The sequence below is a fragment of the Convolutriloba macropyga genome, chromosome 2 (assembly GCF_964194025.1).
Source record: "Convolutriloba macropyga chromosome 2, txConMacr16.3, whole genome shotgun sequence".
Taxonomy (NCBI): domain Eukaryota; kingdom Metazoa; phylum Xenacoelomorpha; order Acoela; family Convolutidae; genus Convolutriloba; species Convolutriloba macropyga.
The window spans coordinates 63,335,968-63,351,958 of NC_134469.1; the positions used below are offsets into that span (position 1 = coordinate 63,335,968).

The 15,991-nt window shown below is 35.9% G+C and overlaps 1 protein-coding gene across 3 annotated transcripts in view; it reads right to left on the reverse strand.

Moving 5' to 3' along the window:
• LOC142334592 (uncharacterized) overlaps positions 1-15,991 on the reverse strand; it is an 80,541-nt gene that overhangs the window by 3,579 nt on the left and 60,971 nt on the right. For all 3 annotated transcript variants that reach the window (XM_075382750.1, XM_075382748.1, XM_075382749.1), the window contains 4 exons: positions 15,656-15,935; positions 10,718-11,029; positions 10,144-10,638; positions 1,654-2,119 (listed from right to left, as the gene is read on the reverse strand). In XM_075382750.1, the coding sequence (XP_075238865.1) occupies positions 1,654-2,119; positions 10,144-10,638; positions 10,718-11,029; positions 15,656-15,935 (1,553 nt within the window). The remainder of the gene's footprint in view (positions 1-1,653; positions 2,120-10,143; positions 10,639-10,717; positions 11,030-15,655; positions 15,936-15,991) is intronic.

Consider the following 15,991-nt stretch of genomic DNA (forward strand, 5'->3'; position numbering starts at 1 on the left):
TAAATGAAAACTCTATTAGAAACCTACGACACATGTCCCTAATGCAATTGAATGATAAGACAACGTGATAAAACAAAAAATTTCAATAAATACACGAAAAACACCACTGAACAAATAGATTCAAAGTCATGGAAACCGATTACCCAAAAGTATGAACTCGCGCGATTAATTAGATTCATTCACGTCTAATAGGTGATAAGACATGAGTAATATTTGAATAAGGGGGCAAGTATCACTAATATTTTATGACTAAATATAGTGTCAAATTCATAAGAAGATATAGCTGCCCCTTGATGAATTCAAGCGATTGCAAATAGGCGCAATTAGAACACATATATATCATTTTAATAGCACTCATGAGAAGAAACGCTGACGCTCGTTCAAAAAATTGACGCACGTTAAAAAAAATTCGCTTTGAAGAACTGAAAATATGTTCAAATTGACGCACGTTAAAACAATTCGCTTTGAAAAACTGAAAATATGTTCAAACACCAATTGCTCACTCCACTTTAAAGCGGGCTTGGAAAAAATCACGACTCAGGCCTAAACAATTTTTCGCTCCCTCTGCTACTTCAGTGCGACTGAGATCACCACTCTTATTTGCTTCTCAGTAACGTGAAAAATTCGAAAAAAGTGTGAAGAGATCTTAAAAAAAGATAGCACACCAATACATTTCAAATACTTTGGATTGTAAAAACACATAACCGGAAGACTCCGCAAAAGAAAGCACAAAGCCAAAGCAAAACTGTAGACAACTATCTTGCTCGCGCAGAAACATTTTACTTCATTAAATTAATATGCTTCCGATACTTCTCCTGCTTGAACAGTTCAGCAACGACTCACTCAAATTCAGCGCATTGAAGATTAATTAAAAAAAGCCAAGTACACAAAAACTTGTCTACCGAACACAATTTTTTTATTCATTTCTGTATCGGCAGGCCGATAATCATTCTGTTGTTTCGTCCTAGCAAAAAATACCAATAGAAATTTTCAAAATAAGCAATGCATCAAGAAAAAATGCACAAAAATCGGAAAAAAAAACAGTCAGAAATCATCGAAAATAGACAAACAGACGGCAAGTTGACAAAATTTAATAGAAAAATAACTTATTATCCAAAAAAGTAAACAATAACGACATCTACCGAAAACATTAACTGCAACGAAAAAAGTCACTGTAGACTGAAAACTTCAATAACTTGAATAAGAACTCAAAAATCGATACAAAATGTCAAACTGCAAAATGACAAAATTGCTTTAATTATGCCCTCAAAACGGTCAAAACACTCCCAATACTCGTAAATCTATGCTGAAATGACCCGCTGGGCTGATCAAACTCAGGTTAAAACTAAAAAACTGCTTCGAAAATGCGTCATGTGAGTAAAAAATCAACTCGCTCAGGGAAAACTTTGTCACGCTTACTTTTTTCGCTCTCAATCAAATTAATGGATCGCTCTATTTTTCTCTCTTCTTTTGACTTCTGTTCAGCGGATTAACTTAAACACTTGTTTTCACGTTCAGTTTTACATCCTGTTTCAGTGACAATTAACCGGTTGAAAAAACGGAAAATCAACGAAACTGCCCTTGGAGTCGGAAAAAAGATGAGACCAATGATAGCCTCGCTATCGCTTCGCAGCTATTAATAACACTCCTTACTGGTACATTCCGGGGCGGCCCAGTGGTACGATTATTAGCCAGATATCCAGCAACACCCGCAGCAGTGCCAGCATTGTTAGCAGTGTCTCCGGTTGCCATCCTCTGCACATCGGTCAAACTGACAACTGCGGTGCCACTGCTTGAAATTGGAACTCCTGCCGACACTTTGTTCATGAGAGCCGCAGCCATCAAAGCGACGTTCAGGTTATTGTTGTTGACAAGTTGTGAACTATTAGCCGATACTTGAGAAGCACTGTTATTTCCACTATTGATTGCACTGTTAACTGCCACTGTAGCAGAAGTCTGTTCAGCACCCTGATTTGTCAAATCTCGCGAGCTGTGATTGGTCGGATTGGTGGAGCTGGTTGTGTTGGATGGATTGGAGGCCAAGAGATTGGAGAGAGGGATTCCAGTGGCCAATGAGAGGAGAGACATTTGCTGTTGGTTCATTGATCCGTTATTAGTACTAAAAGTTAAAAAAAAATCAGCAATGGTATGCTTCAACCAAGATTAAAAGTAAGAAACTGATTGTCATAAACAAAATTTACTCAACATATTGCCGGAAAGTAGCCGCAATTGATTCCCATAACCCCGATTAGGATTGAACAATTGAGAGAGAGAGAGAGAGAGAGAGAGAGAGAGAGAGAGAGAGAGAGAGAGAGAGACGATATAGGGGCTAGAATCAATACCAAAAAAACATCAGAGACGCTAACTGAGAACCCTAAGAACGAAGTTCAAAAATCGGTCATCTGAAATTGGGTTTAAGGGTTTATCCCGTCTATTTTTTATTTCAGTTTCAGATACTGACTCTGTTGATTCTGGATTGTTTTACTGAGCAACTGCTGTTGAAAAGCACTTGAGCATAATGAGAGAAAAGAGAAACTAGCATAGAGAAGTGGAAAATACTTCATGAAAAAGGTTGAACAAACTGAACTAATGTCCAGCGATAAAAATTTTTGCTCAACGAAGTGCACAAAAACTTTGCCGGAAGAATTCCGGAGACAAATTGAAGATGGACTTTGGCATAACTATCATCTAAGAAATAGTCAAAAAATCAATTTAACAACTTGGAAAAAAGTGTTTTATATACAAGTTCAAATAGCAACGAAAGGCTTTCTCTCGTGAAAGTAAAAATCATTAGTCGGGCGCAACATAATTAAAAATTCTGGATTAGCGAGAAAATTAGACCGCGCAAAACGCAAGAAGTCAAGGGCGCAAAAGTTATTCGAAAAGTAAAATCGACCAAGAAAGAAAGTTTGCATAAAGAAGACCAAAACGTTTAAGAGAATGGCTCCAAACTTCGGTCGAGAGCAATTAATCACATTAATTGTGAAAAATATCAGAACAAAATAACAAGCTAAAAAATCAGAGAATAAAAACGCATCTGATAAAATTTTTCAGCAAGTTGCAACCCCAACACAGCTATTGCTATACAAACTATTGTGTAACACATTAGTGTCATTCAATAAACGACCAGCAGATCCCAGAAAAGTCAACAAGCAGGAAAAGAAAGAAGGACAAACACTCTGAGCAATACTGGCTTAAGAAATTATCTATAATTATGCTAAGAACAACTTCCCGATTACTATTCTAGGGAAAACCACCCAATAACTTCCGCCATTTAAAGATAAATAAAAATGCAAAGAAAAAGCTCAATAAAAGTTTTGAAATTGCATCAATTATTTAAGTGAAAGGTGTCCAATCTAGCTTTCATTTCCCCCTCCTGTAATTAGCCCCATGTAACAGCTCTAAATTATGCACCGAACAAGAAAAATCTGAGCACAAAACAGACGAAAAATATGTTTAAATCAAAATAAGCCCAAAACTGCTTGCAAGCGCATTTATTTTCAAGCGCTAACTTCCCAAAAAATACTGAAGAAGACAAATACCTACAAAAAATTGTCCAAATTGACAGAACGGAAGAAACTTAAAACTGAATTTTAATTTGTAATTTTTGGCTTCAGATGAGTAAAAAAGCTTCCAAAGGTAAAATTACCAGCTTAGATAATTGAGACAAACGCCTTCAAATAAACTTAAAAAAAAATTGCTGAGATAAAGCTTCAAGTAATCAAAAGATTTTGTTCTGCTTAACAAAAAATTTTTTACTCCTTTTCTGGCTCTCTCAAATTTTGATTTTTCATTCAAATGCGCATTCACTGCTTGTTTCAAATACCAAAACTACCGATCAAAAAACGCTCCACTAACACTCCTCTTCAAGTCGTAAGAACAGGCCTGCTATAATCGCCAGTTGCGAAGATAAAAATGAAGAAACGAACCCGGCGAATTGCCATCAAATAGCCACACTTGACGTACAGCGGCATTAAAGCAGAAAAGATAAAAATTGACAAACTAGTTAAACTGCCAAAAATTGTTCAAAATTTGGCGTGCATACTCAGTTAGAATCTAAAATCAAACTTAATTCAGCTTCTACATTGAAGGTTATTACTCTTAATACTAATGCCAGCTACTAATCGCTCTAATGAACTTTATAACCCTATGTACTATCAATTAATGACCGGCTTGATCGTTTATCCTATTTTTTTTATTTTGCTCTTTTGACTTCGACCTTGACCGTATTCACTACATTGCGTATTTCAATGAGTGAAAGGAGTTAAATTCTATTCAGCTGAAACAGTGAGTGAGACGAATCAGGAGTTGAACAAGTCGTGCCATTTCAAGCAAAACGCAGATCTGAAGGTGGTACTAATTGAAAAAGCAAAGCAGGACAAGTCCTGAAATCAAATCCAAAAAACTGACTGAAAAACTTAGACAGTTACCCATTTTGAAGACCTGAAAAATTTCATTGTCCGCGAAATGAATAAACATGCAAAAACTGAACATAGCTGGCAGATTGCCAGAAAATAGCCGCAATAGCTTCGTAGATCTGCAGTCTCAAAAAGAAAACAGTAAAAAAGAGACCAAAAAATTCCTCTTTTCATTGAAGGCTGATGTTATATTTTGATTAAAAATCTGTATACTTTTTTGCTGCCTCTATTAGCTGCTTTCCAATAACCTTCATTTAGAGTGGCACACACCCATTTGACCTTATCTCTTTGAATTAAAGTAAATAAAAGTCAATTTCAAAGTGAGGAAGTCATTTTTGAGAGTGAGGTAAGTCAAGTGTGACCAAAAATTTAATCACGCGCATGAACAAAAATACTCGCTCCACTAAGAGCGAAAAATGACGTCACACACGCACTTCAGTTGAAATTGCATGAACGAATGAACAAAAAGCAGATTTGAAGTGGTTGTGACGTCATATGGTCATAACAAAAATCGCGACGACGAAATAAAAAAAACCAAGAGAAGGCCAATAATAGCCCCAGCTATCGCTGCGCGGCTATTTAAAAAAATCTATAAAAAGCAAAGACTCGGAAAAATCTTTAAAATTGCAAAATGAAATTTTACCAAAAAGTTGCTAATATTAACATATAGCACGAATGGTTAATTTGTTACCCATCGAACACAAACTCAAAATATGACGTAAAAAATGAACAATTTTGGGCTCGAGAACTACAAAAAACGACCATTACTCTTGAATTTAGGCCTTCCAAGTAGGTTCAGCACTCCAAGCACTTGAAAGACAACTGAAGCCAGCTGCGAGCCTTTAATGAAACTTATATTGTCACAAATTAATTGCGATATCGCGAAGATCTTAAAACAAGACAGCGCGAATTGCTCGCAAACAACTTGGTCTCAAAGGGTGTGTCAATCGAGGGGTACAATGAGAAGGTGGGTGTGTTGAGTGGGGAGGGGATGGAGGGGGGTCTATACCGCAACAAAAGTGGCCCTCACACCATGCTTCTTTGTCTGCAGCTTCGATGATTTGTTCACTTAGAGCCTAGTAAAGCTCTAGGCAATCTTCTCAGTGATTTAATAACCTCCGCTTCTCTGAGAGCCTTTGAAAGATCGCGTACAAACTTGCACAGAGAAGTAACAGTTATCAAACGAAAATATACCTTCGGATCTTTTCCGTTTGTGCCCCTCCCCCCCGCTTAGTGGGCGCATATTATTTGCACCCCTCAGACGCATGTGCAATATTTTTACATAGTGATTTACTATGTAATGGCACGTGCTCTGTAACTGGGGGGCGCATAACGTACTGGGGGGGCACAAACGGAAAAGATCCATACCTTCTTTCAAAAATTCAATTCCTGAGTTCTAAATTCGAGATAAACGTAAAGTATTAAATGATATTTGCGTGACAAATAGAACGAAAGTTAAATTCCCAATTTTGTCATCATTTTCAGAGTTGAAATCAAATCCTACCGAACTGAACAATGGAATCGCCTTTAATAGGCTTTTCTTTTTAAAATTCGGCATCGTGTCCATAAACATTTGTGCTGAAATTCAGAGCCTACATTTCACCGGCAGCATCATCGATGTTCCACAGCAAAACTACTGTTGCTGAAGTTAGATCACCAATTTTAAAGCTGGATAACAAATCGTCAACCGATGTTTAGCACGTATGCAATATCTTAAAAAAACGGCAGAATTTGCAAATCTGTAACTTCACAATACGTTGAGTTTCTAAAAATCTTTCATGTCAAAAGGGCATTTTTCCAGCTCAAGGATCAAAATAGGCGAAAATAATTACCGTCCTATATCATTATTTAGTGTATATAGTAAAATGTATGAACGTTTAATGTATAAGAGACTCTACTCTTATTTTGAAAACGTTGATGCCAAAGCTATATTGGAATCAAAGTAAAAGTTTTCTTTTTGTTAAATATATTAACGACTTGCCGTCTGTCTAAAAATTATAAAGACATCACTTTTCGCTTGTGATACTATCTTAGAAGCTATATAAATTGACCCTTCCACAATATTCAACCGGATCATGAAAACATCAAGTTTTTGGCTTGAGCAAAATTGGTACAGAACTTAAAAAAACTGTCCAACTCACATTCAGACCCAATACTTCCAATCCTGTTTAAAATTGAAAGATGAACTTAATGAAATAGAACCTGTTTTGAAGTATCTAGGTATAGAACTAGAAAACAAGATTTGATTTCATAGTCACATAGGCATATTCTATTATCGGTTTAAGAAATAGATATATATTAAATCCTTACAATGATTTTAAAGGCAACAAGGCGGCTCGTTAATGTGCGTTCGCACATGATGTTCCGACCCGAGCTCATCTACATTTTTGACTTAATTGTCAACCAAATGGAGATAACAAAAATAGATGTTTGAATTTTAAAAAAAATGCTACATTTTCAGTTAATTAAACACACTAAATTCTGCCTCGATGAAATAGCAATCATAGGTTTCATTCATGTGACACCAATAACTCATCACAATAAGTCGTATGGCAAAGAAAAATACATCAAAACCACGAAATTTTTGAGAAAACCCATAGTATCAAAGTCAAAAAATTCTAGAGCTTTCAACGGAATGCATTTAATACGCTAAATTATGCCTGCTTGATGTGACAACTAGGATGTTTGTCATTCAAAATTTATCAATAAGACATTACAACAAGTCATTGACTATGAAAACAACAACAAAAACAGGCAAAATCCAAAAGTTCGGTAGAAAATTGAGAGAAGAAAGTATCGAAGCTATTTAAACCTTAAGCTTTTTTCTCTGAAAACTTTTTCAACGATCCATTGAACGTCTTCACTAAGCCAATGGGAGCTATCAATATTAGGATAATGTAATACGATTTCAAAAGGAACCAAAATTACTAAAAAAAAATCCAAAAATTATAAAAATTATGAAAACTCGTGCACCGGAGTAAAAAAAACCAATAGTTAGAAGACAACCGCTAACCAGATAAATTGTTGCTGATGTAGAAAAAAAGCGGTTCTGTCATTACCGAGATTGACTTACAATCCACGAAAATAAGCTTAAGATTGATTTATGTTCAAAAAAAATAAAAAAATATTTTTAATGTCTTAACAGCCATTAAACTCAAAAGCTTTCATAGGAATTCAATGATACGCTCAGCTATGCCAAGATGTGAATACAAGGATGTTAATGATGCCTAGGTAATCAATAAGACATCACAATATGTCTTATGACTATGAAAAAAAAACAACAAATACAGGCAAAAACCAAAATTTCTTTAGAAAAATGGGAGAAGAACGTGTTGAAGCCATTTAAACCATACTTTTTTCTCAGAAAGTTTTATCTATGATCCTATGGACGTCTTCACTAAAGGAAGATGTAGCCATCAATATTAGGATGACGTGATAAGATTTCAAAATGAACCTATAAAACGAAATGTCCAAAAAATTTTTTAAAAAAATTTGAAATCTTGTGGCATTGAAGACGTATAACCAATAGTTATTTGATAAAGCCGCCAATGAGATCAACTTATGTTGCAGTGGTATGAAGGAGTTCAATCCTATTTTTACTGAGACGAACTTACAGTTCACAAAAATAAGTTTATGATTTAATGATTTTAAAAAAACTTTCGAAAATTTGTTTTCAAAGTCTTAACAGCCATTATCTGTCTACTCACAGCACTAGATAGGTTCACTTAATGCTCATTAGCATATCTATTGCACCTTTAGTCAACAAGTTGTTGCCATAGGATTATAAAACTTTAGTAAAACCTCAAAAAATAAATCAAAATTTCATTTGAAATTACGAAATTTGAGATACGAGTCCAAAAAAAACATGAGCGATACCTTCGAAACAAATTTTTTGTTCATTGGGCTTCATTTGATCGTAAAAGAGGTTTGTCATTAACGGAACTTCGATATTAAAAGTGTTTGGTAGTCTCTAGGTGACTTGAAAAAACATAAAAATTGCAAAATTTTCTTAAAAAAGAGCTCCCAAACCTAAATCGAATTTTTTTTATATATTAAACTTCCCTCTAAGACTAGAAATAGTCTTTATTATCTCCTTTCGTCTATTAAAAACCTAAAATTGATTTACTTTTTGTCGTGAAATCTAGTTTTGAATTAAATTTTTCGTAGAAAAAACGTTAATTCGAACGAAAATTACGGTAAAAGTGAACAAAAGTGAACCAAATATCCAGTGTTCACATGAAACTTTAAACCTCGATAACTCCCCGAAAAAAAAACGAAAGTCAAAAAAATCTTTTTAATTTCGAATTCTACGCTGGACGAGCTTTTTAATGATATCACGCAATTTCTCTACGATGAATATATCGGTCGGCCAAAATTCACGGAACAAAAAAACCCATTTGAGTATATAGTTCCTCCCCCCCCCCCACAAGTGGGGTCGGAACAATAATAAAACTACATATATAATCCTTTTGTAATAACTTATTTAAACTTGTGAGCGGAATTTGAGAAGATCAAATCTGGACTTGCTGTAAGAACCATGTCACAATACGGAAATAGACAGACGCTCAATCATACTACATGGTGCTTCAATGTACAATACACTGAAGATAATCGGAATTCATTGTCGCTTGATAAGTCTTCGAACACTAAAATAAAAGCGTTCTGCCATGGAATCAAATCTCATTCGGTAGATACTGAGGAACTTATGAAGTTTGATTTCTAATTTTAAGTAATATTGATATTTCCGTTGAAATACCTTCAACTTTTCTTATCTTTTGATTAATGCTACTTCTATAGGTGCCAAACTATATAACAAATTAAAAGTAATGCAGATAATTCCGCTAATTTAGAGAAGGGTACCCGAGAAGGGTTCCCGCTAATAGAGAGAAAGCTGAAGTGACAAGTTTCTGTTATAAATTGAAGAGTATATCTGGTGTCGAACTATGAGCTAATTAGATTCGTTTTTAACTGAAGCGAACAACAATGTTGAACATGTGCTACTGTAAACGAACGTATATCAAGTCATCGTTTCAATAATTTATTGGGCAAATTGATAAAGATCGATCTCATCTCGTTATTTGTCCACTTTGCTTGTTTATTTATAACTATTCAGCAACAAAATTATTTCTTTCTTTCTTTCTGGGGCAATTGGTAAAGTAGACTTTATTGGTTTCGTTATCTGTCCGTACTTTCTCGTGCACATCAACTAACTTAGAAACTAACTAAGAGACATAAACCGACAAATGTCGGAAGAATTGCTCTTGAACGACAGGCGAGGCTGTGGCTGTTAATTCAGGGGCTGTAGCCTAGATCAATTTTTCTTTATGGGTGCAAAAAATTCTGTCCCCGCCCGTGATTGGAACCATTTACATCCCGAACCGTGACCCCAATCACTTCCAACTGCTCCATCAGAACCTTATTCTTGCTCTGCTGCAACCAATTTATATTAGCAACAAGCTTTTACTTCGGAGTGAAAGCAATAGAGATCGCTCAAAAATGAAGAAAGAAAGCGTGAAAAAGACACTTGAGAAGTCAAAGAATGTTCTAGAAGAAAAGCGCAAAATTGTCAAGCAAAATAATCAACAAAATCGGGTTGACAAAATAATCAAGGGAAGGACAATAATAGCTCTGCTCAGCTGTCGCTATCGCAGTAATTAAAGCCTTTGAAAATCCGTATGTGGAAAGCAATGACATTTTAGTGCAGTAATAACATCAAACTACTTACCCAAGAATGAGCTGTATTAGATTAGCTTTTTGCATGCTGCTCAATCCGGTTAATGCGGAGGCAGATGAGCCGTTGCCTTCTTGGTTATTGAGTGCACTCAGCTGCTGAATAAGCAAATCGTTCATATTGTTGGCATTCGACACTTGGGTTTGACTTTGTTGGGACTGGTGTTGCGTTTGCTGTTGATGATGAGCTGAAATTTGCTGATGGTGCTGCTGACTGGGAGCTTGGTTATTTTGCTGTTGACTGTTGAGAAGTAGTTGAGCTTGAGCAAGCATTGAAGTGTCACTCGCATTTCCCAAAATGTCGTTAGACGCCAGTTGAGACCCATTAGTGAGTGAGGAAAGAAGGGGAGTGTTGTTAGCAGAGGATACCATTTGTGAGTTATTTTGAGACGCTTGCAGCAACGCACATAGCTGGTCTTTCAGTTGGTTACCACTGTTTTGCTGAGCAGGCATATGATTCCCCACAGCTGCTAAGTTTCTGTTCAAGCGCCTAAAATTTGGCAAAAAAGTACTGCTATAATACTCAAAGGTTCAAAAAACCAATATTATTTTTTACTACAAAAACTTACATTGAAGAATTGTCAATGAGAGAACCCCTTGGTTGCTGTCCTCCCAACACATTTAAAGCAAGAGCATTAGATGCATCACTGGAAGCCGCCAGAGCCCCAGCACTAGCAACACCACCACCAGTCAATGCGCTGACCAGCAACGGGTTTGTCAGCTGATTTGCGGCACCTCCACCTCCAAGAAGGCTCTGGATGTCCATTTGTGATCCGTGGTTCACAGGAGCGCCAGCAGCGGCTGCTGCATTTGAAAAGAGTGGATTACCAGCAAGAAGGGCAGCTTGAGACGAATTGATTCCACCAGTTGCAGCGATTAAACTGAAAGAGAAACATAGTCCAAAGGATTCTGGGGCGTTTCAAAATGTCACGTCAAATAAAGTTATATACAAAACTTCATGACAATGACTACGTTTAATGATATATCATCCCTTATATAGAGTTCTACTGCAAAATTTGAAGCAAATAAATGATTAGTTAGCAGCATGTTCAGACAATGAGAGAAAAACACAGTTCATGAAAGCCTAAATTTATTGAAAAAAAACATTTTTCTAAATTCTACTTATTGAAAAAGTTGCTCAACGCTTACTTTTCTATCTATCGCAAAATACAAAAAAATTTCACTTATTTTTGTAGTTCATGTCAAAAGAGCAAGCAATAGGGTAGCAGATATGAAACAACGAGATGACTCGCGCGAGACTTTGCGTAGCAGCGAATGTTCCAGCATACGTCTCAAGCTTGTCAATAAGTTTTTTGTTCCGAGTCGAAAAAGTCCTGACAGTCGATTTTCCGCAGCTCAGATTGAAACATTTTCCCGCAATGTAATCAATTCAACTAGACGTCATGTATTTGAATGAAAATTAAAGAAATTTGCTTTTCCAAAGAAATATTCCATTTGATTTATTTATTTGCCAAAGAAAGCAAATATTTACAGGTGACTATTGCAAATTTTCAGTCAAGTGAACTAAAGTGTAAACTGTAAACCCGTTGAGAGCTTAAACTAGACATCCATTTGCAGCATCAGGAACAATCAACAGAATATAGAATAAAGAGCTTTTGCAACTCACTTCAGTCAAATTTCAGGGATGTGCACTTAGGGTAAGTGCCTGCAAAAAACGGCAAAAATTATTTTTTTAGAAGTTTTGTTTGATTGTTTCTGTGAATTGAATATGTTCAAATACTGCCACCATGAATCGAATAAACTGCAAAATAGGGGCCCTTCTTTGCACAGAGTATAGTTTGTCCAGGAAGCCAGAAAAATCAGCACAAAGATTAGTAAAGTATTTCAATTTTTTTAATCTCTTGCTCGTTCTCCACAAAAATTGTCTCCTAAGTTGTTCAAATGGATTCACATTCAGGTAAAAAAAAACACAGCAAAAACTAGAATATTCAAAATTTAAAAAAAAACATTTAGGAGCTCTGAAGAAAAAGGATGAAATTGAAAAATTCTGCTTTGATGACATCGGAGAAAAAAGATAGCTAGCAGATTGCCAGAAAATAGGCACAATAGATTCGTAAATCTAAAGTGAGTAAAAAAAACATAGCCATAAGATTGCCGGAAAATAGCCCCGATAGACGCTTGTGGCCATCCAGGAATTGAAGCAACTAAAGAAATAAGATAGAAAGATACAGACCACCAAACCTTTAATGAACCACTAGACTTTTTGGTTAGATTCGGACTATAATTTTTATGAGGCACATTCGCTCTATAAGAAAAAAGCCCGAAGGGAGCTTTTTCAAAATTAGTATTCGAAATCAAAAACTCAAGACTCTAATAGTGAAGAATTAGGGATTAATCGTGTGGCACTACATCGATGCACACTATTGACCTTTAACTAGTAAATGTTCATAAAAATTAAAAGTTCATTTTTTGAGTGAGGTAAATCACGCAATTGACCTAAAAGCAAAAATGACGTCATGCACACAAATTTTAACTGCAAACCAGTAGAAATAACAATTTGAAAAAGTCAATTCCACGAAGTCAGGTCGCAAGGATCATCGATGGAGACGACGAATTAAAAAAAAAACTACGATGTCCCCAATAATGGCCGCTATCGCTTCGCGGCTATAAAACAGACCAAAAAAACTTTTTGAAATGCGGAGATGCCATATTTTGATTAAGAATCTCTATAACTTATTGTTGCTCCTATAAGCTGCCCTTAAATTTAATGACGAGAAGGAGAAAAAACTCTCCGCTAAGAATGACAAATGACGTCACACGCAATTCAGTTGAAATAGCATTAACGAATGAACAAAAAGCAGATTTTAAGTGATTGTGACGTCATATGGTCGCAACAAACATCCTATCGACAAGGAAAAAACAAGGGAAGGGCAATAGTAGCCTCAGCTATCGCTTTGCTGGTATAATTTGCGAAGAAAAATATTTATATCAAAACCGACTAACGTCGGGCGAATTGCTCTCAAACAACCGGTGAGCGGTTGGCTTTGTTAGTAGCTAGCCACGGTTTAGTGAGGCTGGCTCTAGATTGATTCGACTCTGTAACTTTTAGTTTTCTAGCCTTGTTAGTAATTAAATCAAATAACTGATATTTTAAAAATTTGCAAAATATTGAAAAATTTTTAAAAAGCTTCCAGATTTTGCAGTATGAAGGTTCAAAACAAATTTTTGTCTCTGGAGTTATGTCAAGTAACCAATCTGAAAGACTTGAAAAGCTTCGTTGGCCAGTAATGATCGTTAAACTCGAAGAGCAAAAAAATTCAAACACTTTGATAACAATTGCAAATTTTAAAATGTTGCTAGAATTCAAGATTTTAAAATCCTCAAAACCAATTCACTGTCTCATGAGATTATCAATTATCCCTATTTCAAGCTTTGAATAGTTTCACTGGCTCATAAAGAACCATTAACTTGGAACATGATAAAACTTTTGAAAATTTAAAAATATATCAAAAACAGCTAAAGCTGGAGTCATTAAAAGATTGATTATCATTCTTTTAATTCTAGACAGCTTATAAAATCAAGCTTTTATTATCAAGCCTTGGAGAAGATCCCTAGGACCCTGGTGCCAGAAAAAATGACAAAAATTCAATAAAAATCAAAAAACTTAAAAAAATTTGCAAACATTTTCTAAAATTTGCTGATATTAAAATCTTGAAAAACATCCCATTACAATTAGAAGCCATGAAGTAGCCTATAATCAATTCCTAGAGGAGATTATGTGGCTCTTGAGGCTGGAGAAGCCTAAAAATGACAAAAACTTCAAAAAACTTGTAAAAAATTGCTAGTTGCATAAAAAAACTGCTAAAAGTTGCGATAAAAAAAAGTTGAAGACTAATCCATGACCAAAAACAATTTTCCGATAACTGAGTACAAACCCTAACGGAGATTTTCTGTTAGGCTCAAACACCTGAATAAAGACAATCAATGTCAAAAAATTGAACAAATAGCAAATTTTGTAAAAAAAATGCTTAAAATTCGTGGCCTTGAAATCATGAAAAGCATTCCATTACAATTAGAAACTATACAGTAACCTATTGTCAAACCCTAGAGCAGGTTCGTCGGCCCTTGAGGCCAGAGAAACCTAAAAACTGACGAAAATTTTCAAAAAACTTGAAAAAAGTTTTATCAAAAAAATTGCTAAAGTTTTGTAATTTAATTTTTGAATGACAAACCATGGCAAAAAAAATTTTTTCAGTAAATTATTATCAAACCCATAAGGACGTTTTCTGGCCCCTGCGTCTGGAAAGACGTGAATAATGAACAATAAATGTCATAAACTTGAAAAAATTTGCACGTTTTGTCAAGAAAATGCTAAATTTCGTGATGTTAAAATGCTGAAACCATTCCACTATCACTAAAAGCTATGCGGTAACCTATTATAAAACTCTAGAGGAGGTTCCTTGACACCTAGAACCTAAAAATCTCAAAAAATGACATAAATTTTCAGAAAACTTGAAAAAAGTGTGAAAATTAGTATAAAATAGCGGGTTTTTAGCGCTCGGTTGTTCGTCAGTAGCCACGGTGAAGGGGTGTGGGGGAGTACACCGGGGGGCTGACGGGGAGGGTGAGGGTGGGCAAAAGTGGGGTGGGGGCAACAACGTGGTAGGGGGTGGGGGCAATAATGGGGAGGGGGGTCAACAGTGGGGGTGTCTTCAACCTCTAAGAACCGCCCTTCACACCATTAGTTTAAGTCTCCAAAACAGTTTGAGCTAAAACAGAGCTGAAACGATCTAAGAGCACTTAATGCCCACTGGGCGCTACCTGTTTATCCCGTTTTTGAGGACGAAAAGTCAAAAGCGTCAGACGAAAAATCGGTCAAGCGGAAAACTGCATAAAAAAAGGCCGACAGGACTAATATAATTGCTACAAACTTCGTTTGAGAGCAATTAAAAATATTATAGATTTTTTATTTTTCGTCATTTGTATTTTCAATACCTGTTTTTCTGATAACGACGAAATAAAATTTCACTTTGTTTTGTTTTCAGATTTCAAAAAGCTTCTAAGAGTTGAAATGCTCCCCTTTTTCAATCTGTGATAAAATTTGCGGTATTTTATAAAAAATCCTTTAACGGCTTAAAAAAAGATGTTTCTTTTTTTTCGCTACGATGCGAACACAAAAGCAAAAATTTAAACTTAAAAAAGCCGGCCTCGCATATGTATTTCTCTGATTTTGACAAAAAGTGTTTGAACAATAATTCAGCTCAGAAACTTCCAAATTTTTCCCACTTTTCACAATTTCTCGTGAAATCTCTTAATTGTCCCGTAAAAGTATTTTGCCATTATCTCTAGGCCTAACGGTCAGGAAATTTTCTTGCTTTATAGAAATGTATTCTGAAAATTCATTACTGGCAATAAAACACTTCTTCACGTTACAGAAAAGGCACAATTCTGTAAATTTCAGTAAATTCTTAACAGCAAGTCAACAATTATTGAAGCAAAAAATGCCCCATTTTTTCGGGACTCGAGTGGACAAAAATCTAACTAACGGATTAAAGTTGAGAGCTTGCTGCTGTAGGCCAGCTTGGTTAGCTGCAGCAAATGGGTTCAAGCCCAGAGAAGTTGCGGCCGCCGAGGTCCCTGACGCCTGTTGCAGCTGACTAATCAATGCCTGAACAGAAGCAGCATTATTGCCTGCTCCCGGTGCACACAGAAGAGGCGCGATACCCTTCAGTGCTGCAGGTGCCGCCACTCCTATTCCGGGTGGCAATTTAGAGAAAGCAGCGGCTCCACCCATAAGCGATTGAGCCACAAGAGGTGACATGGCAGCTGAAAAGCCATTGTAGTGTCAATTGCATGCACTGCTTTTAAGTTTTCTAGTGTTA